The sequence below is a fragment of the Struthio camelus genome, chromosome 12 (genome assembly GCF_040807025.1).
Source record: "Struthio camelus isolate bStrCam1 chromosome 12, bStrCam1.hap1, whole genome shotgun sequence".
Lineage (NCBI taxonomy): Eukaryota > Metazoa > Chordata > Aves > Struthioniformes > Struthionidae > Struthio > Struthio camelus.
Genome location: NC_090953.1, coordinates 21,179,594 through 21,206,293, shown reverse-complemented (window position 1 = coordinate 21,206,293; position 26,700 = coordinate 21,179,594). Strand labels below are relative to the sequence as shown.

At 40.3% G+C, this 26,700-nt stretch overlaps 3 protein-coding genes across 16 annotated transcripts in view; 1 reads left to right on the top strand and 2 right to left on the bottom strand.

Annotated features, from left to right (window-relative positions):
- Positions 1-766, top strand: part of HERC1 (HECT and RLD domain containing E3 ubiquitin protein ligase family member 1) — a 138,138-nt gene extending 137,372 nt beyond the window's left edge. For all 7 annotated transcript variants that reach the window (XM_068958808.1, XM_068958809.1, XM_068958813.1 and 4 more), the window contains exon 78: positions 104-766. In XM_068958808.1, coding sequence (XP_068814909.1) covers positions 104-289 — 186 coding nt within the window. In that variant the 3' untranslated portion in view covers positions 290-766. The remainder of the gene's footprint in view (positions 1-103) is intronic.
- Positions 767-5,341: 4,575 nt separating this feature from the next.
- On the bottom strand, positions 5,342-15,050 carry FBXL22 (F-box and leucine rich repeat protein 22). Of its 2 annotated transcripts, XM_068958829.1 has the most exons (5): positions 14,976-15,050; positions 12,482-12,583; positions 12,196-12,284; positions 11,020-11,129; positions 5,342-7,929 (listed from the first exon to the last, which is right to left on the bottom strand). In XM_068958829.1, the coding sequence occupies exons 1-5, from the start codon at positions 14,989-14,991 to the stop codon at positions 7,584-7,586; spliced, it is 663 nt and encodes a 220-aa protein (XP_068814930.1). In that variant the 5' UTR covers positions 14,992-15,050; the 3' UTR covers positions 5,342-7,583. The 2 variants fall into 2 exon arrangements, with proteins under 2 accessions (XP_068814930.1, XP_009679814.2); XM_009681519.2 differs by lacking the exon at positions 14,976-15,050 and having other exon boundaries at positions 11,020-13,337.
- USP3 (ubiquitin specific peptidase 3) overlaps positions 13,485-26,700 on the bottom strand; it is a 45,350-nt gene continuing 32,134 nt past the window's right edge. For 6 of the 7 annotated variants that reach the window (XM_068958816.1, XM_068958819.1, XM_068958822.1 and 3 more), the window contains 7 exons: positions 22,706-22,852; positions 20,647-20,753; positions 20,402-20,482; positions 19,293-19,411; positions 18,981-19,094; positions 18,801-18,868; positions 13,485-17,279 (listed from right to left, as the gene is read on the bottom strand). In XM_068958816.1, coding sequence (XP_068814917.1) covers positions 17,114-17,279; positions 18,801-18,868; positions 18,981-19,094; positions 19,293-19,411; positions 20,402-20,482; positions 20,647-20,753; positions 22,706-22,852 — 802 coding nt within the window. In that variant the 3' untranslated portion in view covers positions 13,485-17,113. The remainder of the gene's footprint in view (positions 17,280-18,800; positions 18,869-18,980; positions 19,095-19,292; positions 19,412-20,401; positions 20,483-20,646; positions 20,754-22,705; positions 22,853-26,700) is intronic. The other variant, XR_011143786.1, reaches the window with a different exon arrangement.

Here is a 26,700-nt window from a genome sequence, read left to right as displayed (position 1 = left end):
ATGACGGACACTGGGAGGGAGGGGAAAATGAAACAAGAATACGTTGCAGTTTTTATTTCCTTCACAAACTTAACGGTGTTCCACCTTTTATCCATTTCCGCAGCCTTACGACAGCTTGCCTACCTCACAGACTTGTTTCTTTCAACTGAGGCTCCCACCTTACTCCAGTCAACTAATCATGGCAGAGCGTTTGCGCTATGCAATCAATAATTGCAGGTCTATAGATATGGACAATTATATGCTCTCAAGGAACGTGGACAATGCAGAGGGCTCAGACACAGATTATTAACATTCTGTGAACAAAATCATCTTCCTTTTACTACAAATAGTGCCCTAAGTCCAATTCATTGTTGGCACAATTTTATGATAACCATAGATGTCTTAGGAGCATAAAAACAGATGTTAATAAACAGTGGCCACATTTTAGTTACTCTAAATGTAACAAAAAATTAGATGTTTTTATTTTTTTTGTGATTGTAAAAAAAAAAAAAAGAGGAAACAAAAAAACTATGATCAGTAAGTTTTTTTTCCTTTTTTGGTCACTTTTGATAAGTTTGCATGGAGACATTTTGGTGCATTTTTGTTGGGAATAGTACATTTGTAAGCCCTCCCAGTGAACATGAAGTTGTACATTGTGTATAATTGTTCATTAGCAAGGACAGTTTTACATGAATATTCTCATATTTATTTTGTTTTAATTTGAATTGCCTGTGCAGGGTTCCTTATGCAGAGAAAATAAAGCAAATTCAAGAATTGGTTGCTTGTATGCCTTTGTGAACTGTTTATTGGTTAACTTAGCCTTCACACTTTTACATGATATGTCTCAGGAAATTTTAATATTGCAGTGTTTAGACAGGACATTTGAAACATCTTAAAATGTTTATCTTCAACTAATCGGATGTGTAGCACTACCCTGCACTTTGAGGTATACCACTATTTATCACCTGTACTTAAATATAAGTTAAAATTGTACTTGGTTCTGTTTTGCTTTTCATTAAGCACTTTTCTCCTCCACAGTGGTAGTTGTTGACAGTGATAACGTATGGCTACCTTGAAACAGAGAATCCTTTAAATCCTGTGTCTGTCTCCCCCCCCCCCCCCCCAATCCTTTTTAATATATGTAAAGTCAATCCTGATCAGAGCGCAAAGAAATTACGAATGAAAGCGTCAGTACAGTAGGCCAGGCTGTAGATCTTATAAACATTCTTAGTTTAGGCCTTTGATTTTAGTAAAATTGCGTATGTTTAGTCTTATTTTGTTAGAGCTGTAATTGCATTATAATCAGAAGTGTGTGGCTTACACAGTAATGCTCATCGTTGGTTAGGACAGTAATGTACTGTATAAAGAAATCTTTTGTTCTGTGTCTTGGGGAAGTGCCGAAGAGTAGATAATTCCCCTCAGTGTCTGTATAACAAATGTGATTTGTGTCAAACTACTAAAGCAACTACGTGGTGTTCAGTAGCAGGATTTAACTAGGCTGAGGAAAAGGGTAGAGTCTCCCCTGGTGGGTCGCCCCTGCTCTGCCCCGATTTCCCCCTCGCTCACGCTGGAGTCCTTGGCAAGGATGGCGTGGGGCTGAGGATTAGTGAGAATGTCTGTTAGCCTAACTCGCCTGGGACAGGACTGTTGGACCTGAGTCTGGAGAAGAAAGCAGAAATTCTTCTCTTCTGCCCTCATGTGATTGCTGTACTTCAGCAGGGATTAATTAGGGAATTTCATAAAGAGGCCAAGTTGGTCAAGAGCAGAATGTGGTGTATTGCTGCCAGCTAATAGTGGTCAAAGGGCTGACTTGTTCAATTGTCAAAGTTTGAAGATCCAGGTTTTATCTGGTGAGGTCCTCTCAGTAACGACTAGCTGTTGGCTATTGAGAAAGGCAAAAGGTTCGTGGGCTATGACCAAGAACCAGACTAGAACGTGAAACGCGGAGGGGAACTTGCAACAACTGTGGGAGAAAGGGGTCTTGGGGCTCTGCAGTCATGCAGACCTGATTTCCTTCTTTAGGATGCAGTATGGTTCCAAATTGGACTTAGGTTTTGGTACCCCATCCCTATGTTGTAGGGGAGTATATTCACATCCTGGTCAGAAATCATACTTGTTATACATGAAAAACATGAAGTTACCAATAAAAGGGTAGACTGCTGTTTAAAATCCTGCATTATTGTCTACTAGACTGCAGTTATGTGTCTGAGTCAGTGCTACTGATTTTTCAGTCTGCTTCACTCAGAAGCCCGGAAGAAAGTGGGAATTACACCTGAAAAAAATATTAGTTTTGTATGGGCTATGCAGTTTGGTTCTTGGGTAGTGAGGGTATTTTTGGAGGCAGTCTACAGTAAAGTGTAAAGGATGTTGATATTGGTAAATATTAATGTTGATTAAAGGGATGTGCTTGGCTCTTTAATTGAGTTTTTTAAATTCTGCTTCTCCTTTGAATATTCTATCTTAGCATGATTAAATCTATCAAATGCTTAATTCTTTTTATTTTACCCTACTGTTTGTTTTCACCATGATTATATTGTGCATGCATTCCTTTTACTCTGCTCATTGGCTTTTTTAGTTGTTGTTGTTGCTCAGGCATCTGAGTGAGACTGGAATCATGTTTCTTGCCTAATGCTTCTTACGCAGAACTGCGTACAGAGATGAACTTACGGCACTGATTCTGTCCTACTGTTGGAGACCACCTGAGAAAGTTGTAACGTTATGTCCTTTTAAGGGTATTTTATGTATGCAAATCTCTTCCTGTATAGAGAGGGGAATAAATATTATCAGCGTATGTGTGCGTTCCCTAGTAGCAGGTCATGTATGCAGTTATTTAAGGGGGGGGGGGGAACACAACGCAACTGACTTCTTGTAGCAGACCTTCCACGGGCAAAGTTGCTGCACCAGGCAGAACGGCCTCGGGGAGGTGGACGCGCTGTCCCCAAACATGACACCTCGGTTCCCTTCCGCCTTTCGGGGTTGGATGGCTCTGAGGTACATGACTGAAGCAGAGATCAGTGATGCCAAATGCAGATCAAAGGTAAGAACGGTTGTAAGACAGTGTGTTTGTCTGTAGCCGTTTCAAATTCCTGTGAGCTTTCGAACACAGTATGCTTGGAAGTGTTAAATTCTAGACATAACCAGAAAAAAACAGCTTGAAAAGCTTTTGCCAGGAAAGTACTGTTCTGGGAAGGTATTACACGGAAAGCACTGTGATGCCGAAAGCCTGCAGCTGTTGTTAAACAATACTTTTATTTACTACCTGTTATTTTCTACTGTAAGTGAGGAAGACCTAGCCTTTTCCTTAGTTGTCAGCTCTTCAGGAAACGCTCGCTCTCCCTAATTTAAAGGACTGTTGCTTCTTGAAATCCAGTTTGATATTTCTTGTCCTATTTTTCCCCTGGATTTAGATATTTTGTTCTCTTACTTCCTCTGGGATTTCCAACCACTTTTCTTCACCGTTTTTTACACCAGGAACTGTCGCTAGGAAGTACATCCACAGCACTTTGGGCTCTCAGACAACTGGCCAGCCGTTTGAAACAGGCAGGCAGGCTCCATCAGAGAGATGAGCAGGCAGCCCCAGGGCTAGAGGAGGGCCCATCACTTGAGCTGGATAAGCCCTCCGCCCTTTGCTGGGCTTGCAGTAGTGGCGTTAGGGGGTGCGGCAAGCGCTAGGACGGCAGCGGTTGGTGGGACTGGCTTCTGTCATGCTTAGAGGGGACTGATAAGAGTAGAATGTGTATGTAACTGTTGTCCACCTCTTCTCAGAAGGGCACAAGTGATCAGGTCAGGTCTTGAAGTTAGATTTATTTCTGTCATTTAGACCTCTTGACTGAGCGGTGATGTTTGACTGCCAAAAATAGCACTTCTGGTAAGTAAGCAATTTCTTCATTGTTTGCTGGTTGCATCTGATAATCTGAGCAGGTGTCTTGGTTCGTATCACTTTTTTTTTTTTTTTCTTCTAAGCACTTTCGGGAAGTATCGTATAACAAGCCTTCCACCTTCCATACCTGGTAAGTCAGAGCCAAAATACTAAGCTAGAGTATGTGAGAAGTGAACAATGTTTCACTAATGTTAAAGAGAATTTTGACAGAACTCAAATGGCTCGGGACTGAGGAAAACTTTCAGTGCGCTTCCATCCTTTTACGTAATAGCCTAAGTAAAATGTAATGATTATATACGCAATTTTCAAATTACGTTCCTAACTAGGAAAACTAATGATTGGTGCTGAAAAACAGCACTGGGTGGTCAGATTTTACCATATCATGAAAAAATACCTTAATTCAAGGAGGGGAGGGGCAAAGAAATATGACTTTGAACATACATACAAAAAAATAAGCCAAGCAACCAAACTTCAGAAACAATCCTGATGGAAGACAGGCAGAAAGGCATAAATAATATGTAGGCCATGCACGTCCACTTTCATATTTTGTAGCTACTTGAAACCTGTTAGGTGTTAGATCTAACCTTTCCCTAGAAAGGCATCCATCACAGAGCGCTTAGAGCTGGCATCAGTACAGGGTCCTTGGTTACTCAGACCACTGTAGAATTCACGCTTTCTTTTGGCTTAACAGCAATATGTGAAACTTGGGTTTTTTCCGTGCAGAAATAATATATTCACGGTGAGAGTTGTGTAAGCATTCCATTTTCCCCACTGCAGTCCGTTTATTCAGTGCAGCCATCTCCTTTCTGACTTGTAAATGCTGGTTTAGGACTGCTGTTTGCCCTTTTTTTCCTGGAATATTTCCAGTTTTGTTCCTTATTTTGTACTGCATAAGGGTCCTACTTAAATTCTAGGAATGAATTAATGAAATAGCAGAATATTGTAGTGTTATGCTGTTGAAGTATCACCAAGTTGTGAAGATGCAATAATAAATTATTTTCTTTATGTCTCTCCTGGGTAAGTGTTTCTTATGGATCTTCATCCTGACAGGATATTCCTCTAGAATTTTAGCTCTATTTCACTGAGATTCTGTAATGCTGTGATTTGTTTTGTAGCTCAGCCAAATGACAAGCGTACCAAAGGATATCTGTGGATCGATAAACCAGGATGGAGAAGACGAGTAAGTATATTCATTAATGTTGAAAGCTGTAAAATCCTCTTTCCATTTTTGTTGCACCGTATAAAGGATATTTTCAGGAGTCCATAACTAGTTAATCAGTTCTTGCAGAGGAAAGAATAAGCCCTAGGAATATAGTCTATAAAAAATATTTCTGCTGAGATTGAAACTTATCTTCTTAGAGAAACTAACTGGAAATACAGTTTTACAGTTCTACTTTTGCAATAAGAATTGGCTTCAAGTGGAATTTTGATAGCATATTTCTTTTTCTTCTGTTCAAACATGAAGGAAAGATGACACATCAGTTGAAATAAAGATTTATTTCAAGACCAACTACCTGAGGCATCAGAGCTAAGTTAAAATACGAGTTCTACATTATGATATCCAAAGCAACATTTCTCCACATAACTTTAATAAAAGGAGTAGTAATATTGTTAAAAGAATACAGTGAGATGCTGGAAAATCAAACCAGTTACTCATAAGTAATTGACATCTAACTTAAGAACTTCTTTCTACATTTTGGATGCCAGTGGGGGGGGAAATCTGCTTTATTTGAATAGCAATTTTTCCATACATCTTTTAAGAGAGGTACTGCGGTCACATCATTCTCTAAGGGGAGAAAAAAAAAAAAAAAGTGTCATGTTGGATATGGATAGCAACCTTAAATAACTTACTAAATAGCAATTTTAAGACGTCACTAACTGTGTTCCTTATCAGAAATGTTAGCTCCTGTAATCTTCCAGTTATGTAAGAGAGAGTAAAATGCAGACAAGTAATTAACAAAATAGAAGCCTGCAGAGCTTTACCTGTAGATGCATTTACAACTGTAAAAACGCATCAAAGCTGTAAAATTATTTTAAACCATGATAGTCTTGATATACTTGAATTCCAGTGATGCAAGTTCTCGTTCATGGGTTGATGAACGAATATAGAGCACCTCATCTAAATCAAAGCCAGATTTACTATGATGTGCGCACAGAGAGATTGCTGTAGCGAAGTCGTCGTGAATACCTCTAACGGAATGGAACAGAAATGCTGACTCTTCGGGACAGAACACTATTTTCCCAAGGTTAATATTTCTAAATGTGCTTTAATTTTAAGGACAGAAACCTTTACCCAGGTATTTCTACTCTCTGTAAGTTTTTATTTAAAATGAAATCTTCCTGCTGTAGACTTCATCGTGAATTAAGCTGGAATTCTGTTGTTCAGGACCTGTAGAGCTTGTCAGCCTGGGCTGTACGTAGCTTTGTGTTCAGTATCGAAGCTGTCCCGATATCTGGTCCTGTAGGAGAAACTAAATCATCAATAGCCAGATTTATCCACCTCTCGTTGCAAGCTTAAAGTTCTTCAGTGACTTGCATTGAATGGGAGAGGAGATACATGGTAAAGTAAGTTCAGGTGCAGAGGAGATACATGGTAAAGTAAGTTCAGGTGCAGAGGCAGCACGAATATGCAGGTTTTTATTTTCTGGTATGCTCTCTAGGAGCCAAAGTCTGGGCATGTCAGAAACGTCACTTGCTGTACAAAATGGAAAATAATGGAAAGCTGAATTTGAGGACGTGCTCCCGTATAGGTGAAGTGCGGGGCTTGAGATGGTGCTTTTTAAAAAGGCATGCTGTAGTTCAAACAAAAAACAATTCACGCAATCATTCTTCTGAATTGTTCCACACAATTTAAACCCTTTAAAAAATGGTTCATTTCCATGTAGCAAAGCAGTATGAATGCGACAGCCTGTGGTTTGGGATGCAAACAGCTGCGTGTTTTTACTGCTGCAGAGACAAACAGGTGTTAATACGGATCTCTGCCGTAGCAATTTCCTAATTCAGCATTTGAAGTTGCATAACTTACAGGCTGTAAATCATTGCCTTTTCAGGTAGGTTACTTCTGCAGACTGGCTCACTTTAATGCCAACTTTAAAAAATAAGTTGAAGGGTAGCTTGTCAAAATACATTATACGGAGGGTCAGATAGTCTTTTGTGCACATTGCCATACATATCCGCATTCAATAAACAGGCCTGACAAATCAGCTACAAATTCTGATTTCTGAGGAAGTGGTGGCTGTCAGGTAATGTGATCTGCTAGCCAGAAGGATCTGAGACGTAGTGGTTGTCACCCCAGCTGATGGAATGACGTGTGTGTTGCATCTCCTTTTACAGAAATCTGTTAATCACGCTTTCCCTGAAACGTAGGTAGATCATACAATTACCCAAGCAGTATCGGCTGCTGCTTTTCTTCCCTCCCCTTCCCTCTTCAGCAAAGATATCAGAATCACAGTTTCTTAACCTTAATCTAGGCTACCATCTTGTGGCAGAAATGTAGGATTTTCCAGTTTGAAGAAACAGCAGAAAACAAAACGTCTTAAGACTGCGCTGGTGGCGATGCACACACTGTCGCTGTAGAGCCTTTACAAAATATACCAGCCATGTGTTTGGACTTAGCCCAGCGTGCAGTTAAGTAGCCGTGGTTAACTGCAGCCCTGCTACCTGGGAGGAGAGGGGAAGTGAGGTAGACGAGCCATGTTGACTGATTTCATACAGCTTGTTCCACTTAAAGCTGAACCAGTTTTCTTGATGCCTTTTCAAGCATCAGCTTTTTTTCTGGCTTGTTGTCTGGAATCATGTTAGCGCTTCTGTCTGCTCTTAGCGTTACTGAAGGACGTTTTTCCCTGACTTTCTCTAGACCACTTTGTGTTATGTTCCGGCAAAAATCCACGTGGAGCGTTTGCAGGGATCCCCCGTAGAGGGTCACGGCTTCCAGGGTCTGGTCAGTGATCCGCACGCAATTTTCCAGTTTGAGCGTCTTGAGGTTTGGGCAGTTTTTGAGAAGAAGCAAGATGCAATCATCTGTAACGTGGCCGCACCCAGAGAGGGTCAGAGAGAGCAGGTTTTGACATCTGAAAACATGGCGATTGTTACAGGTGAGAGGAGGGAAAAATGAGTAATGTGCTAATGTGCAGAGTTTGGAGAAGACAGTGTCTTCAAGACACTGTCATCATTAAAATGAAAGTTAGAAAAATACTTTCTCTTCTACCAGGAGGGGTAAAAAAGCATGAGTAGACAGAGGCATTTAAACAGCTTAATACACAGCTTTACTAATCTCAAGACTTAACCTTCTTTTTTTTTTTTTTTCCTGCTCATCACAACATCTGGAGCTCAGTCAGCACAGTGGGAAGGGAAAGTGGATGCCTGTTAAGCTGCAGCTGCATTGTTTTTTTTTTCTTAAGGAGGTGCGTGGTGCTGCCCTCCTCCAGGTCCAGGGGATGAAGACAGCAGAGCTCATAGATTTGAGGCAGGATGAATTTGAGGACAACTGCGAGAAGAGACTGTAGACATGCTGAGCATGGGCAAGTAAGACGCTCTCACTCTCTCGCTCTTGATTTATGGGAATTAACATGTGCATTGCAACTCCTGGGTTTTACTGAATAGGTTCAACCTGCTACTTTTAATGGAGTGCTGATGTCCGATTCCCCACACAACTCTTAAACCTTCCTCAAACAGCTGGAACTGGTAAGAATTCTCCTGTTCAACGAATGAAAAGTATTTCTTGTTGTTGCTCAGCTAGACTGGGGCAAATGCAGAAAAGGCCTGTTCTTCTCCAAGTGCAGTGTGTTGATGACTGGTATTAACTGTATGTGTAAAACTGAAGCAGCCTAGGCACTACTAGCCGTTGTGCACCAGCCTGCAGAGCCTTCCCTACAAAGTGTGTTGGTTTCTTGCTTGCAGCTTGCTGCAGGGAGCACTGGTTTAGCTATCCCATATCGTTAGCTAAATGGAGCTTAACGTTTCTCCATTAATACCAGACTTCTTTGAGGGGGGGAAAATGGTTACAGGAATGCAAAGGTGTTTGCTTATCTAGCTTGTGAGCCCTTTCAGTAAAGCTATTATTAGCTTTTCCCTGTCCTACAAGAGCTGTAAGAAGGTGTCTGTAAGCGCACTTTCAAATAAACATTTGTGCTTACAGCGTGTTTCAGGGTTTTGGCAGTGGGTGCCAACAAGGGGCACTGCTCATGGCCACTGCTGGACAGCTAGCACTGCAGCATGTTCTCTTGTCCTTACGCAAACACCAGTACGTTCCTCTTTCTCCTCCCACCCCACCCTCTTCGCCGCAAACTGCTCCTTGATGTCACCTTTTCAGCTGAGCTAATACAGTGAGATCATGTCGCCTGCACGTGTTTTGGTTTTTTTACTCTTTTCCTTTACTCTTGTGACTAGGTAGAAAAACAAATGTCCAAAGCAGGAAAGGATCCAACCTGCCTTTTCTCAAGTCTTGGTCAATGAACAGAACAAAAATACTCTCAACTCAGGGAACTATATAGCCTGAGCCTACTCTGAGAGAGAAACACAGACACACACACTCTCTACAATATAGTATTACTCTAATATATATATTTAGAGAGAGAGTATTACTATAATATATATAAAATATATATACTGCGCCTACTCTAATTCATATTTCTTTGCACAGAGTGCTAGGATTTTTGTTGTGATGGAATTGCTTTGAGAAGGTTGCTGCAACAAGACAAGAACTTGGCTTGGGAAGGCTAAAATGACTGTAGGGGGCAGTATCAATATACACTGTAGTTTTTAAGAGTTCAGATTTAACTTGTGGAAATGAAGCTGTTCAAGGCTGAAAGCCTTTTTTTTTTTTTTTTTGAGTTTTGATGGACTGCCAGGCCTTTGAGATTGCTTGCTACCCACAGGCTTTGCAAGCCAGTTTGGGGTTATGGATTCTACAGAGGACTGTACTTCAGTGATAAACTGCGTCTGCAGAGCTGTGATCTTGCTGTGTCCACTTTCCGAATACAGATTTGTGATTGCAAAAGAATGAAAATAGTTAAGTGCAGCCGCTGGTAGACATTCCAGTGCCAAAACTGGACATTTCCTCTGTAGCAACAGGTGTGTTTCCTAACAGTATTTTGCTAATTAATCTGGTTTTTTTTTTTTAAAATCACTTGTTCTAGAACAGCTACTTGAGATTTCACTGTTGCCTGTTCTCAGCAACACCCTATGCTCTGCCAACAGCCTGTAATCTGGTGGGTTTTAAAAATTCTTTTAGTTCCTAAGGGACCGTTGTCCTCCCCAGTGTGGCCCAAAGCTGAAGGCTGGCTGCAGCACAGTGGCGTGCCCGCTCAGGGTAGGCTCTGACATGCCTGTCTCAGCGCTAATGTGTGACTACAGCTGTCCTTGCTGGTTCTACAATGCACAAGGATGGGCTCTACCTGGTTTGCCCTCCTGATTTTTGTCTTGGAGCCACTTCCTAGCAGTATAGTTGTCTCAAGAAATAATGGTGTGCACTGAAAGCTGCTTTTCCTTAGTGGTAGGTCCTTCTTCCTCTACTGAAGCTTATAAAAAGCTTAAATGTAGATAAGTAAGTAAGTGTAGCAATTCTAACTAAGTCTAAAAGCAGTATTTAGTTCTTCTTAGAAAAATGCCCAGTGCTGTCCTGACAGAGCCCAGCATTACGTAAGCTGTACTACCACGTGAAGGAAATAAATAGAAGTTCACGTTTAGTAATGATGTGTTTCATGAACTTGTTTTTTTTTTTTTTTTTTTTTTTTTTTTTTTTTTTTTGTAATGACGTATTCATTATGTAAAACCGTATTTCTCCTCTAGGGCTTCCCTTCCCCCACCCCGACAGTTTGTACTGCCAGAATGGTACAGTTTCGTTAAGCAGCACTTTAGTCGGCACTATTGCACGTTCCAGTACTATTCATGTCAAAAAAAAAAAAAAAAAAAAAAAGGAAAAAAACTAAGAGGAAAAATGAGGCTTGAGGAATCTTAGTAAAGTAAGTCAATAGGAAGTTCCACTAAAACTAACTTAACCACACTATTAAAAGTCAAGGCACTCACGTACGCACTGCTCCGTTTCAGGTAGGCCGTATGGAGAAGAGCTCTAAGATGCGCTCGGTCATTTTGAGGCAGGTGACAGTTAACTTTTTTTTTTTTTTTTTAAAGCTGTAGAATTTCGCACCCAAAGAACGTACCTGTTGCAAACTTCTAGTAAAAAATCATTGACAGTAGTTTCATGCCTGCTACAGAAGTCTTTCTGGAAAGTGTTTTTCAGCCACTCCTCAGTGTTACACACCTTGACTGTCTGTGAATGCCAGCAGATGGATAAGTACTTTAAAGCAGGTCCCAGGAGAAAATTATCCTTCTTCAGTTCCACTGGAGAATGAAAGTTCAGCAAAGACCACAGTAAAGGATCTTGAAACACTTCTAGCATTTTGTGACATGTTTTTGCTAGACTTTTTCTACTGTTTTTGTCCAGAAAAGAAAATAGATGTAAGAGGCACTCCCGATTCAGCTGGGTTATATGCATAGCTCTTCAGCGCGTTAGAAAGCAGACGGTCTCCTGGCCAGGTCTCCTGGCCTTGTGGCGTAAGGGCAGAGAGTGAGTGTGTGTGGGTTGGGGGGGGGGGGTTGGGGGGGCTCACCAGGAGGCTGTTGCACATATATGGTTGTGGAATGGTGTTTATTTTTGGCCAACAACTGGGACAGGATAAGAACCATGCATGCATGAAAGGGTTGCTCCTCTTCTTCAAGGAATTGGAATGGGCATGGAGCAGCAGCACTTGACTTTCATGAAATGCTTCCTTAAAAGGGATTATTTTCTTTTAGGCAATCCTGATGATGTAAAGAGCTTGTGCTGTGCTAATGAACACAGAGTAGCTGCAGCTGCATCAAGCAGCTTTGCCATCCTCAAGTTTGAGGGAAGGGGGGGGGGAAAAAAGAGGGGGGGTGGTTCCTGTATTTGTTCATTAATATTTTTTTTTTTTTTTTAAGGCTGCACCTTTGTGAAAGGTCTAGGCTACTGGCATTTAAGAGAGGCTAGTTTAATGAACTTTTACAAGCTGTTAGTTAAAAAAATTCTTTAAAAATAAATTTCCCTGGGTACTCTGAAGTATGCCCAAAACAAGCCTGCACCTTCCCTGCTATGCACCCCAGCTGCACCGACACTTTCCTGCCTGCTGCTCTTTGAGCAAACACTGCTAGTTGCTGCTTCACCTTTTGCCTCAGGAAAGTAAGGCTACACCGACAGCCAGGCCTGGGAGCAGCAAGGCCCTGCGTTCCTACCCTGCGGCCTTTTAACAGCTTTATTAGCTTGAGTTTTACAAGTGCTGTTAATGTTGCATATGGTTCTGTAGCTTTAGTTCTCTTACCTTAGCCTTAGAAAAGTAGACAGAGATACATTTTAGGAATAAAAATGGTTTGTTTCCAATATTGGAGCGACTGCAGCAGAAATGCTCAGCTAGAAGAAAAATAGAGAGAAGGGAAAGTAACAATAAACAGCCCTACAATGTTGATGTTTGTGAAGTAAAATGCTCAGGGTGGTTACTGCCTAGCATCTGTCTGATTTTTTTTTTTTTTTTTTTTTTTTACATTTTTTACTTAACACATTGTTAAATTATACATTCCTTTTGTTTTTACTCAGCTAAGATTATGTACCTATGCGTTTTAATTGGGGTCGTTTCAATTTCTGACAGGGTTGAATGGGCTTGCAGTTAAGCTTGTCCTTCTTCCCCTGAGATTGCACTCTGCAATTGAACCCTGAAAAACAAAACTTGAAATTTATTTTAATGCGCAGTGGCTCAGAATAAAAGGCAAGAAAGGCAGTGTGTAGGTCTTTAGGGTAATCTTCTATTATATATGGTAAGCTGTGCTTAATGGGTGTCAGTCTTTGTTTTCATAGCCTGTTATTAAGAAGTGTTTCCCTCAAAATAACGAGGATGGCTCTGCTCCCCTCCCATAGTTAATGCTCAGAAACAGGTTGTGGGCAGGAGCACAAGTGCTTGCGAAGCCAGGAAAAGGACAAGTGGAAGAGATGATTTTACACACCAGGTAAGCCAGACACTGGCGAAACAGCAGCGGAACTGGTATGGCAGCAGTTGTTCTGAGGACACTTTTTTGAACTCTCCCTCTGTTCCTTCATCTGATTTTTCAGAACTCACCTTTGCTTTTGAACAGATGTAGATAGTCAAGACTACTCAGAGTTGTAATATACATTGCAACAGTCTTTCTTTTAAAAAAGAAAACAATTAAGGTGACCATTGCTGGTATGACTCTTCCACCACACAGAGGACATAGACCTTGGTCTGACAAAAAAAAAAAAAAAATAATTGCTGTGATGTAACAAGGCCTTTTAAAATTGAAAAGCAGGTCCTCTTTGTGCTTAGATACCAAATTTGGACAGCAGTGCTAAATAGTGGGAACACTTAAATTTGATTCTGGGCTGCTCTCCACCCCAATTCAAGTCAAAATAGTCATCCCTGTTCAGAGAATTTACATTAATATTTTGATACCTGTAGAAGGACAAGAAAAGTTTCATTTTCTAGGGACAGGAGACACTTTAATGGCACATTTTCCATAAACACACTGCGTGAATGAGGTATTATTCACATTCATCCTGAAAATGCTCCAAAAACACACACGATGAGCACAGTCAGTGATCCTCACTGAAACGTACACACTAGATTTTAATGGTAAACAATTACAACTATGGCACTACAGTACTTGAGGATATCCTAAAGCACATTGGAATCAACTGTCAAGGTGCCAATTACCTCATCGGTAAGACAGAGACACATCGGTAATGAAACATGGCTGGGGAAGCTTTTGACCACCAAGAAGCGTTATGCGTGCCATCGATTTAGCAAAATCCTTATAAATGGCCTCCTGCTTCTGATACAAGTCCACTTTTCCCTAGCTATCTGTGAAAGTTTTAACCTCTCATCTCCCACTGACATCTATGACCTCTTGGAAAAACACCTTCTGCCCGTACTATGAGAAGGAGCTCTCGGTCTAAGTGCCTTAGAGGTTTGCACAATTCTGCATTAAAATGCTCGGTATACACCACAGTAAAGCACTATTCTGAGAGCTGGAAATTTTGCAGTTTTGTTTTACAGAAGTCATGGCTCCAGTTGTATACATGGCTAAACAATGACTAACAAAAGGACACCCTTATATCAGGCAAATTTTGGTGACAAAAAAAACTATGCGAGTCTTTGAACTGTAGAGAGCAGTTGTTGCTTGCAGAGCAGACATGAGCAAGAAAAAAATTCTTGCCAGTTAGTGTGTACTATGATCAGCAGTAAGTAGAAAAGAAACATTTGGCTTAAATGAAATCAGATCTCTCCCCCCTCCCACAAGCTAGTAGATAAATATAGGATATACAAGTAAGGTTAAAAATGTAATACTAGGCCAGGTGCAGTATATGTTACTGGTTCAGTGCTCAGTTACTTACTTTTTTTTTTTTTTTTTTTTTTTTGACACCACACTGAATAGAATACAGTGGATAAGCAGAGTTCTCCACCAGGAAGAGAAATATTTGTGTTGCCACAACAAACTGTTTGTACTGTCCATCTGGGTTTGCAGTGGGAGAAAGTTAGATTAGGAAAGGATTTATGATGGACTTGTTCCAGCAACGCATATGGCTGAGTCCTTATCACCACCTGCTGCAAGAACAAGACTGACGTGACGCGATTGCATTGTGTTCCCATGGCCATGGCTGAAATGGACCGTGCTGGATGCCACTGCCCAAGACCTTCATGTTACAGAGAAAAGATTACTGAAAGGACATACTGAAGTGAGACCATTAATTTGATTAAGGAAAAAAAAAAAAAACAGCTGGAGAAGTAGAAACGGCTTAAAATAAGTGAATGTTGATGAAAATTACAAATTTAAGTTCCTAAACATACACAAAGGCACATTTACATCACCGATTTGCAAGACCTGCATTCACTTGCCTACAGCAAGTTAAACTGTTTGTGGCCATGGCTAGTGGTGTATTTTAATATTTGTATTCCCCCAAAACTAAACTTCTAAAGCAAGCCAATTGAAGCAGCATGCAGAATGCAAATACAGTTGGAACTATTTGAATGCCCCATGTGTGTTAAAAGATACTTTCCCCCTGCCCCACACAATGATGAAGTCTGTCAGATACCTTTTTCTGCCCACATAAATGGTAACAGCTAACTCTTCTGCCGGAACAAAGGCTCTGACTGCAAGAAACTGGAAAACAGTAGGTGACAAGCATCTACAATTAAAAAAAATGAATAGTTCTATTTATTCGACTTAAGGCAAAAACAAGACAAGATGCACGTGTATGTGTGTGTGTGTGTCACAATGTAGCTAACAGGCACAGGTTTTTAGCTAATGTATAGTTTATGTAGTCAAACACAATTAGCAATGCTGGCCATTTTCTGCACTTTTATATAAAGCCAGTCTCTTTCCTGGTTTAAGATGATGTGGAAAAAGCCAGAACGAACGACTGCCTTTTAAACAACATCGGATTGTGATTTCTATTTGTAGTTGCCAACGTACAGCTAGCAGGTATGCCCACAACAGGGAAATCAATGCTTACTCAAAAAAATATGCATCAAGTTGAGCTACAGTACAATTTTTAGGGAAACGTTTAGTGGGCATATCCTTTGGAAGCATTAGCTTTAAAAAAAAACAAACACACATTTTACTTGAATTCTTACATGTTTTCAGACAAGTATGTTGTACTTTGTTATCACAACTAGAAGATGCTGTTTGGTGCTGTGATTCTCTGTAAAGTAAATCCTACACTTATCACCAAGCTTCTGAGACTGCAGGAGTGTCTAGTTACTCCCCAGCAACACGGGGGCTGGCTTGGGGAGGTGGGGGGGAGACTGAAAAGTCACATTTGTCAAATTTCAGATTTTCTGGACTCCCAAATTTTGCAACATCGGTTCTCCTGTTCTTTTACATCTCCTTAATTGAAAGGGTCTGACTTCTGCTAACCAGAACATCAGCAGTACAGCTAAAATTCAACTTGAAACTGAAGCCTTTTTCCATTCAACAGACAGGTTTAAGAAATCGTATGATACCGCCAGTTCAAGTCCAGAGACTGTTTAAAAAAGCAGCACACTGGGCTAACGAGTAAATATGACAGCCATTTTGCTGCTTCATTCAACAAGAAGTTCTGGCTGAACATCTCCCATCAGACCAGCATGGTGTAATCTCTTACGTGTATGAAATTGAGTATCTTCCCTTTACAGTTTGCAACTGAACTGGCAGCGCACAAGTCAAACAAAGCACCTTGAATTCCATACACTGTCTTTCAGTTTTAAGCAAACTTTAGGCATTGAAGGTGGACAGGAGCTGTGTTTAGAGTTAAGCGTGTTTTCACAGATTCCCAGGCTTTGGGGCTACGTTCCTATTCCATGAGGAAAGGGGGTTGGGGCCCCAGTGCCAGGAAGTCTCCAAGTTTTAAAGCAAGTCATTGTTTATGATCAAATTTCAGGATTAAAATCTGAAATAGAGATGTTTCCGGCAATTTAGATTCATTAAAAAAAAAATCCAAATCCAACACAATTAAGACATATATATTTTAAGATAATTTTTAAAAATGTTGAAGGGGGAGGGAAGGGAAGAGCATATGTGAGGAACACTTGAATTAATCTGCAGTATAGATACAATTGAACCAACTATTTATTTACAATGATTCCTGAAAGTAAGCAGCCTGAATACACACCAATAGCAGCAATTACCTGGTCTATTTAACGATGCCATCTCTCATCTCTTCTGCAGACAAAGAATGATTGCTCAGAGGTCGCTGTTTAGTTTCTTGCACAAAGGAAAATAATACGTGCAAATATTTCCTTGATTTAAAGAGTTTAAATTGTATCTACATAACAGCTGTGAGAGCAGCATGAAGTTGTATTGCTCTTCATAATCAGGAGCACATTTATCTTGCTTGCAAGGAGAACAGAAAGCTTCTCTGATGTAAATGTGCCTTTAGAAAGTGAGAACTGAAAACATTAATATAAAAAAGTCAAATAACTAAGTAGTTCATTAAACTATATATAAAAATTGAGTTATCACAACTAAAGCAGCAAATCAAAATCTGCTGAGGTTTTCTGGTATAACTAATAAAAAAGTTAGTTTGTGTCCAAGTTCAGTAAGTCAAATGCTACCATTGACACAACAAAACTAAAACCCACAAGAGGAAATTGAAAAGTGCACAATGAAATTAATAGTCTTGGATCAAGTATTTACGGAGAAATGGAAATGTTTTGTCCGATGGACTTGATAAGTGAGAATTAGAAGGAGGTATTAAAGTTTATCTGATCCAGATTTGGCTTGCCGTTCCACGTAGAAGAGGATGTAGGCCTTTGCCTTTACCACAGTCTCCTCGTCGGTCAGAGTTACAGTACTGTCGTTGAAATGGAACCAACGACCTTCGTGCGTTGCATATGCGGTGTAATGTCCGGAGCCAACGCTGACGGCGAGAAGGGAAGGGAGAAAAAAGAAAAAGGGGGCGGGGGGGGGGGGGTGGAGAGGAGACAATCAGAAGGAGACAGATACAGCACCTCTTTCTCTGACGTGTTTTCTACTAAGCGATAATGAACTAAGAGGATTCCAGGAGCCAGAGGAAGAAAAGAACTAAGCCCCCTGTAACAGCTGGTAAAATTCTCCTCCTCTTCATCTGTGGGTTCAAAGTTCTTCAAATTAAAGTTTTACATTCAGTCAGAGCAATCACATACTGGGATGAGTGGTTTTTTTTTTTTTTTTTTTTAATATATACACATATTAGCATCCCATAGTTGTGTGTAAGCAAGGCTTCTTGCGACACAGAACTAATATTCTTGCCCACGTTAAAAAAAAAAAAAAAGCCCATTAGCTGTTATTGTTATTAGCTATAGCTAATAACATAGTGAATTTTGTAACAATAAGTTATAAGTATTTATAACAATAAGTTGTAAGTATTATATATATACATAACAACAAGTTATAACAACTAGCATAGTGAATTTTTTATTTTTGTAAAAATCTTCCCCACTTAACACTAGAGAACCTCACATAGTCTAAATATAATCAAAAGCAGCCACAGCAAAACAAAGACCAGAGTAACAAAATTACTTAAATTCGTTTTAAACAGATCCAAGTTTTGCAGCCGTATTTCGTGATCTCAAATAACAGAGCTCCAAATCCAACCAATTTTCATTGCCCTGCCACTTCAAGTTAAGACCTGCTTTCACCTGCCCATGGGTTATAACACAGTTCATGAATGCTTCCAACCATCTAATTCCATTCTAACTACGACCAACTTTCCCTTACTGACTGCGACAAGTACAGCTGATTTTCTTAGGACTTTGAAGCATTAGGTGCAAAGGGTCAAGTCAAATAGTATGGCTTTCTGGACTGAACTTTCTAATATCTTTGAATTACATCAAGAAATCAAAAAGGTTTTGATTAATGATTTAGTTTCTTCAGAAAACTCCCAAAAATACAAAGACTATCAAGCCTTGGGGCAGGCCTGTTAGCTTTCCCAAGTTCCACTCCTGTAGAAGAGGAGGTAAATACAGGATAAGTGCTTTTACTGTGCCCATCTTAAGTCTACATTTGCTCCAAACAAACACGCTTTTCAGCATAAACATCATATGCCTCTCAAACCGAACAACAGAGGAAGAAAATATTTCTGGGTACTAAGAATTTCAGAGTGAAGCGTTAGCTCTGTTGGTTTTAGTGCTTTCCATTCCTTCAGAAAATAGACTATTTTAATTAGGTGTCTCAGTCGTTACCCCCAAGGAAGGGCCACCAGTGGAGATTCCCGGGACTTACTGTATAACTCTATCATAAGTTAGTTCAGCTCTGCCCCTTCCAAGTTTAAAAACTACTGCTTATTTCCACTAGTGAAACACAGACATTCACTAGGGACAGAAAAACCTCAAGTCAGTCAGCACGTACTTCACTGGGAAGAAGGTTTCTGCCCAGAAGCTGGCTCACTCCACGTACTCACCCTGAACCATGATGCACCACAACAGCTGCAAGGTCGTACAGGCAGCTCTCTGGGCCACTGTTTTCAGGCTGCAGTTAAAAAGAGAGAAAACTCTTCAGATTTCAAATGACATCTACTGTAATTTGTTCTAAAGGCAGTGGAACATGTTTCTACAGGACATATTGATGAGTGTCTTCATACCTCTAACAAATAGCATTTCATGTCTAGGCCTCGTAATGGAAACTCAACATACGTATCAACCTTGTTTCTCAGATATGCTGTCCAGTGAAATCGTTTCAAGTGTAAGCATAGCACCTATAGGATTAAAAAAAAAAAAAAACAAGAAAACACAACACACACACACACAAAGGTGTGTTAGAGGAATAGGCTGAACTTATTGCTAAACATCAGCAGCAGCTGATGGACCAGTTACACACTAGTTTCTAATCAGCAGTTGGGCAGCCATTTCCTTTGGCACGTTCCCATGCCGTGACTTTTCAAGCTCATACAAACCTTTGGTAATTTCTGAATCCAGAATTTTTTGGTGGATTTCTGTTTCTTTTTGCATTTGTGGCACATATAGAGCTCTGTCTCATCAAGTTCTTCCAGGTCTGTAAAACTGCGCAGACAGTCTAAATAAATAAAGAAATAAGAATTAAAAAAGCATAGCAAAACATAGTAAATTCAGCAAAATAGAGAATGTGTGTGCTGCAGTCATTCTGGTTAATGTTATTATATGTTTGTGCAGCAAAATGGCTGCAACTATGTAATAATACATTAACATGCTGTAGCATGCAGAGCTCCTGGTTCCTTAAAACACAGTTATAAGCAGTTCAAGAAAGAAAAAGAAAGAAAGAAAAAGAAAAAAAAAGAACAAACAAGATCCCTTCTGGCATTCAGCACAACCATTAATTTTCAAAAGAAGCTTATAAAAGACTTGCTAATAAAATAAGAATCTTCAACTATTAAAGCTGTGTTCCCCCCTCCACACCCCCAGGACACGAGGTGAAAAGAGAGAAAATATTTATTAATCCAAAAAGTATTTTTCAGCAAGCGTATTTACAGATCTGTAGAAATTAACGTCCTTTAAAACAAGGTCAAAAGCCTCACCACCCAGCTGGCCTGGACTGTATTTACACCATTTTAAAACACAGACCATGCAAAAGCCATCCTTACTATATGGCAAGAGGCACATTTTTCAAAGCGTACTTTTAAGCACAGAGCCTTAACAATTGCAGCTACGCAACTTGACACATGAGTAACTGTTGATTTGGAAAGACTGGAACATACCACAAATAGTCTCATCACAAAAAAAAAAAAAAAAAAAAACCACCACACACCACAACCCTGCTGGTATCTTCCTTGGGATTTAGCTGACCTGGACACCCAAGCACCTCTCAGCCCCGCTTTATTGCGGTAGTACGTTAGTACACAGTGACTGAGTGAAACCTGCATGGAAAATTACTTCTTCCACTAGAAGGCACCTTCTTCCACTAGAAAGCCTCACAAAACGAGATGGCAGACAGCAGCAAATCAGATCCTAGGTGAAAGCCTGGCTCACCTGAAAGTAACAGCTATACTCTTACCCCTGTTAGGGATTTCACTTGTCCAGGCACTCTTACCTCGTAGTGTGCACATTGGTCCGTTTTCTTGATTTTTAGTACGTTTATTTCTGAATTGACTTGGAATATCTAGTGAAAGGTCTAGAAAAACAAATATTAAAAGTGTTTAGGGCAGAATAACACTTGGCATTTAATCTTTCCATGCTAAGATCTGGTTCAGTAATGTGACATCAAAACATAACGAGGTTCAGAGTTCTTTTTCTGGCTTAATTCACCCAATACTTGGAAGACATGAAGCATCTTACCTAGGAATGGGTCAAACTTTCTAGATTCAGTCCCACATATCAAGCAGTTTACTTCATTTTGAAGAATGCCTCCAAAGATTGCTGTGACAACAGTAGAAGCTCCATTTCTAGACAGACCACATCACAGAGGAAAACGCAGTCAGAAACAAATACCTGACGTGTGTTTACTGCTAACAAGTCACTGCTATTAGGCAGAGCAGATTGGCCCATATGTAACACACAGTGACTGAGGTTCATCCATAGGGCGCTTCATTTATCCCAAAACTGCACAGAGCAAGTAATTATTTGTTACAATACTTGTGCTTTATCTTGTACCTAGCAAAAAGCGTCAACTGCAAACGCACCAAGCAGATCCACAGAACTGTAGTGGGCAAAGCATTCTGATAAGATAGCATTTCTACATTGCATAGGTGATTCTCACTGGGGTACAGTTTTTAAACCCTATAATGAAGGCTATTCCTGAACAGCGGTGTTAAATAATAATTTTTCTCTTAGGTAGGTCAAGCATTTGTTTCGAATCTTCACTATACTTGGTTACAATTAGTTTCGACTCACTGGGCCTTGGGTCTGCACTTCTCCCATTTATTCGCCTCCAAAGACTGCTCAAGTTGCATTACGATACAGTAAATAATATGTATTATCATAGTTCTCTATACTTTCGTTAGTCCCTTAAGCGTTGTAGCAGGTTATGTAATAGACTTACAGTCTAACGAAACTAAAACATTTTTAAATTACATTCTACAACTTTTAAATACCTGGCTAGTTTGTGCTTGCGTATCTGACAACACAAGCCTGCAGAAACCTTAGCCGTGCTCCACCTACGTCTTCACGTTAATTTGAACTCTTCTTGCTGAGTAGAAGGAAATGGCTATCCAAATAAACTGCTGCTCAAAAAGTGGGCATTTACGGCATTCTTACTACTTTCCTGTAACCACATAAGTATGTGACCTTACTCTGCCCTCGACAGGAGGCAGCTTATTCCACTCCATACCCAACTCACCATGCACTTACACAGCTTTTCACAGGGCAAATTTACAGTAGATATTTGAACCTAGTCTAAATTCCCCTTAAGTGGTTTCCAATACGCTTCAATTCTGAGAACATTTTACCTAAGCTGTTTGTGAGATTTTTAAGCACCAAAGGAATGTAAAAGTGGTAATGAGCATGGTCTGAACTCAAGGTTTCCACTCATCAAGTATCTATAAAATCCTGTATCATTCAGAGCACTTTAATATGTCCTTGTCAGTAGAGGAAGGGAAAATTCAGAGTCAACTCTTACACAGGGAGTCCAAGGACCTAAGTCCAAACATGCAGGCTAAACTGACTTTAACATTCCTTCCTGAAGCAAGTTAAACGTTTCCTCTCAGTGATGGCCTCATTCTGGCCGAGAGCACGCCTGGGACAGAACTCAGAAACAACAGTATTTCCAGAAGAAAAGAAACATGTGCAGAACATACTGATTACCTCTGTTTCAAGACACAATAATATGAAAATAAAAAACTATCAGAAACAAAGCAATTGCCTCAGCTATGTCTCATGTTTTATGCACATACACAGAGGTCTGCTGTAAGGGGAAAAAAAAAAAACACCTTTAAATCAAACCGCAGCTGCACTGCTTACACTTTGAGCCAGACGGTCTACTGACTATTTAAACCTACAAGTACTTGCAGTCTCTTTGCTTCTTTTTCATTCACGGCATCTATCACCCTGAGAAATCTAGCTTGTCTGAACAGAAAAAAAGAGAATTCTATATAGGTACAGAAGAGAAAAATAACAGGAGTTCGTTTTATTTCTGAAAGAAAGACTAATGTATCAAAGTGTATTTACAATATATTCTATATGCTCAAATCTATGAAAAACACCGATCTAAGACACACGCTTACTTTAGAAAGGAAGCGCAGTCCACAGGATGATAATCCTTTACCCTGCAGCTTTATAGTGTTAAGGACGCTCTAAAGAAAATTTAAGTAATGACCCAGGGTCTTAAAATTTCAGATCCACACCCCGCAAACCCATACAGGGGCAGTAAGATGTTGAAGAAATTCAAAACATTTCTTACATGCAACATTTGTTGCTTGCAGACAGGCCAGAATTTTCTTGTAAGATCACTGAACGTGAAACGCCATTGAAGCCACCCTGCAGTTCCAGGTGTAGATGGTCCAAAAGGTAACGCATGAACTCGTGGGCATCCTGTTGCTGGTATCCCCTTAAGAAAAAAAGGAAACAACAACCACCACCAACAATTACCAAATGAACAGGTTAGGTTGCACCTTTATTCCTGATACACAGGGTGCTTCCCATGGTCACAAGAAAGAACATTTCTATAATAACACTGAACCAGATTTAGGAACATGTTTAGTTTGTACTAGAAATGTTTTCCAATTAGCCTTTGAAAGATAAAGTGATGTCAGGAAAAGTGAAGTTATTTCTGTCCTTTGCCGATCTATCTCTATGCACTCCTCTTTTTGAGGGTAAGAGTGTTTTTTTTTTTTTTTTTTAAAAAAGGTTACAGAGTTTAAAGCAAAAATTTAAAACTTCAGAAAACAGCAGAGAGTACCAGACACGTAACGCCTTTTGCTCACGTATTCTGTTAATGTAGTTGCCACGTTAAATCGGCCTCAGGAAAATCTGTCCATGCTAATAACATCCTAGTTCTAATATACATGAATAAATAAAAATGCCAATGGTAGCAGCGATCTCTCCTCACTCACACAAAAACGTTTCTCCTGTTTCTACTTTTTCTCTGTTGGTTATTGACTCCATGTGATAGCATCTACACAGAACTGTGTTGCGATTCTGGTTCGGACAGTACACTATTATCCCTACTTTGAAACTACTATAAATCATGTTCAAGCTACTAAAGTCACAAAACTGGTAAGATTCAAAGACACCACAAAACACGCTGTTCACATCGGCTTCAGCGTCAACAGCTCCGAGCAGCTCTCATTCAGCTGCTGAGCCCGCTCGCTCTGGCAGTACCAACCGCCTGCTTGCCGTCTGCTCCTCTCCCCTACCCAGCAAAGGCGTTGATTCTGAGCGTTTGTGTCCCTTTCAGCAACAAAAAGAACCTCTGAAATAATTCAGATGGGAGAGAGGTTTCTTCCCTCTTTAGGGCAAATTCTAGAGCCATGCCTAGAGTCGCACACCTCCCTTGTGTAACCCATCTGCTGGGGGCGAGGGGCAGGGGGGACCTCATACATCATTTGAGTATTTGGATTTGGTAGAAGAGGGTCCCAGGCTCAGCTGTGTCATGCTGTCAGCAGCAGCGCTGCCCAAAGAGCCATCATTATCTCACCACTAACAAAGCCACTGGGAAGGAAACAGAAAGGCCATTAGGGTAAACAGGCCTGTAAAATTCTTCAAGCTAAAGCATGCATTAACATTTCAGAAACAACTACTATTCATTTGCCCTAAGATCCTCATATGACTGTACGAGATGAAATAGGAAAACATGCATATTGAAACATTAAAAGCCTTGTGCAACAGTGACATAATTCTGCACAAGTCTTTGCAGGCCTAGTTACAGAAATCCCCAAACAGCAGAGAGCTGGCTTCTCCTTATGCTTCCCGCCCGCCCGCTCCCCCCGCCTTCCCTCCTCGCCATTCCACATAAGCTGGGCAACAGTTGTGACGTAGACACGTCTGGGAACAAACAACGGGGAGGTGGTTCACACTGTTGTGCAGGGGATGGAAAAACGTCTGTGCGACTCTTGGCACAATACCCAGGAGTTTTAGAGAAACGAGAACAGGCTCAGTGCAACAGAAGTACTCAGTGTACTACAAAAGTACTCGTAGGAGATAATGTGAACACAAAAGAAGGAGCTGCTTAAATAAAATAAAAAAAAGAAAGGGGGTGGGGGGGTGGGAGGGGGAGAAAAGGTCCCTTCCCATCTCACAGAATTACAGTAAGGTTTTCTTCCTAACTAGCAACTTACTGAGTTTGAGTATTGGGGCAGAAAAAAAGCCAGAAAAAGGCATCATCTGCAAGCAAACATGAAAATGAGAGCAGGTACAACTTGGATTACTCACGTACCAGTGTAACCAACGGAAGCTAATCTGTCGCCTTAGTTCTTCCTCCAGCCTTTGTTACACTAAGGGATCAATGAGGTACTTCATCTAAAATCCTAATGAGCTCTGTTCATTCATTCGTTGCAGCACAACGGTAATACCAAACAGCTATGCGTACAAGATGTTTACCTTAAAGGCCAAGGAATCAAAATATTTCTGTTCTGATTCTCCCTATGTATTTCACTACAGTGAAATTTTTTTACAGTGAGATTTATTTTAATCGCCATCAAGTAGATATGCCAACAGTATGAAGTTAATGCATGATCCAGATAGCTTAATTGGTGACCATCTTCAAAATACAACTAAAAAGACGTTGCAGAGTAGAGGCATTACCGCTGTTACACGTTTCCCTCCACTGGGCAACCTATTGCTTTTAGGTAGTACTTTCTCATGGGTGGATCATAAAGCACTCTGAAAAACACATCAACATCCCTATCCCCTTTTACAAGGGGAAAAAAGTGACACGCAGAAAAACCTATGTGCTTCAACAGGCCAAGGTCCTGTACAGCTGAAAACAGGACTCGAGTCTCCCAAAGTTGCAATGTAATTACACGTTACTATGAAACAAAGTAGTAAAGCAGAATCCAGCTTCAAAGTCACACCTTAACCGTAAACACAACAGGGTTAATAAGTTAGAAGCTGGAGAGTTAACGTAGCATTTGCTTAGTTTAGTTAATAGAGATAGGTTCGTTTTACCTAACACATACTGAATCATAATGAACAGCCAACGAAAAAGACAGAAACGCTTTGTTTCAGACACCAGGAAGAGGAATGTTTATTCTTTTTAACGTTAACTTCCTCAGAAAAGAGCTCTGAAGTAATATGGCAACAAATGTGATAAAATACCCTTTGGAACCATTCCACGTTGTTGGTTGTGTTCCTCATGCATGTGTTTGTGCGTGCATACAAATATGTTAATCATAGCTGAGACATTCTTTTGATTTGTTAAAAAGCATAAATATAGATGTACATTTTTAATAAAAAGAACACAATGATATCGACCACGTACTCTTCAAAATAAATTATGATCGAAAGGCCCTTCAGATAAGAAGCACAGTTTCTCTGACAGGCAGCTTTTGTAATAAAGCTGATCTCCATGTACCCGAACCAATTCGATTTAAGCCCATCTTTGACATCCCCTTTCCTACTAGCAGCAAGAGGGGATACAAACAGGAGCAGTTACTAGGAAAATAGAATATACTGTTCATATGACGGTAAAGCAGCAAAGTACGCGTATTGCGACTCAGCAGGAGGCTACAGAACTCTCAGCAGGCAGCAGAAGTCACAGCAGCAGCCTCAGTGCAACAGTCGAAGATCAGGACTTCCATAGTGGCATTAGAGCTTAGAGCCTTTCCAGTTGCACTTACAACACTCAAGTTTTAAAAGCTATAAGCTATACTCTCTACTTCCTACATGCATTAGGAAGTAGACAGATGGCCATAAAGCGCATCACGAGCATTTTTTTCCCCATAACCTCCTATATACAAGATAACCTTCTGTAAGAAAAACAGCGCTTACGCTCCTCAAGGCAGGCACATGCCTTTAACAACTGAAGTCTCCTTGGGCTAAAGCAATTCAACCAAGTTTCCAGCAAGTTGTCCCCACCGAATCACTTTGGTCTACATTAACCAAATTAGCTGGTTTGCTGTTCACACGCTATTGGCTCCAACCTTGTTCCAGCCACCCCCTCCTCCTAATCTCACAAATAGCATACAAGGTAGAACCGGAACAGTAGCATTATTAACTTTTACAGTATAATACAATTAAACACTCAAAGAACTGTCTCCCTAGACCGTGCAGAAATGGGAGAGTGGGGACGTATTTATTGAGCAGCTGACTCTTCTATGTAACTTATTACATAATGTTACTTCATAAAACACAGACGAGCTCATATGTCTTGCAGTGAAAAAAAAAAAAAAAGAGTTCTCTTACCAATGAATCACGGACATGTTCCCAGCTAACTGGGAATAAACAAATAAAAAGACA

Bases quoted from the DNA above. Each gene is read 5' to 3' on its own strand.
- FBXL22 (XM_009681519.2), bottom strand. From the start codon at position 11,354: ATGCATATAACCCAGCTGAATCGGGAGTGCCTCTTACATCTATTTTCT. The intron at 7,930-11,019 runs GTACGTTCTTTG...CCATGTTTTCAG, and splicing joins TTACTAGAAGTTTGCAACAG to ATGTCAAAACCTGCTCTCTC.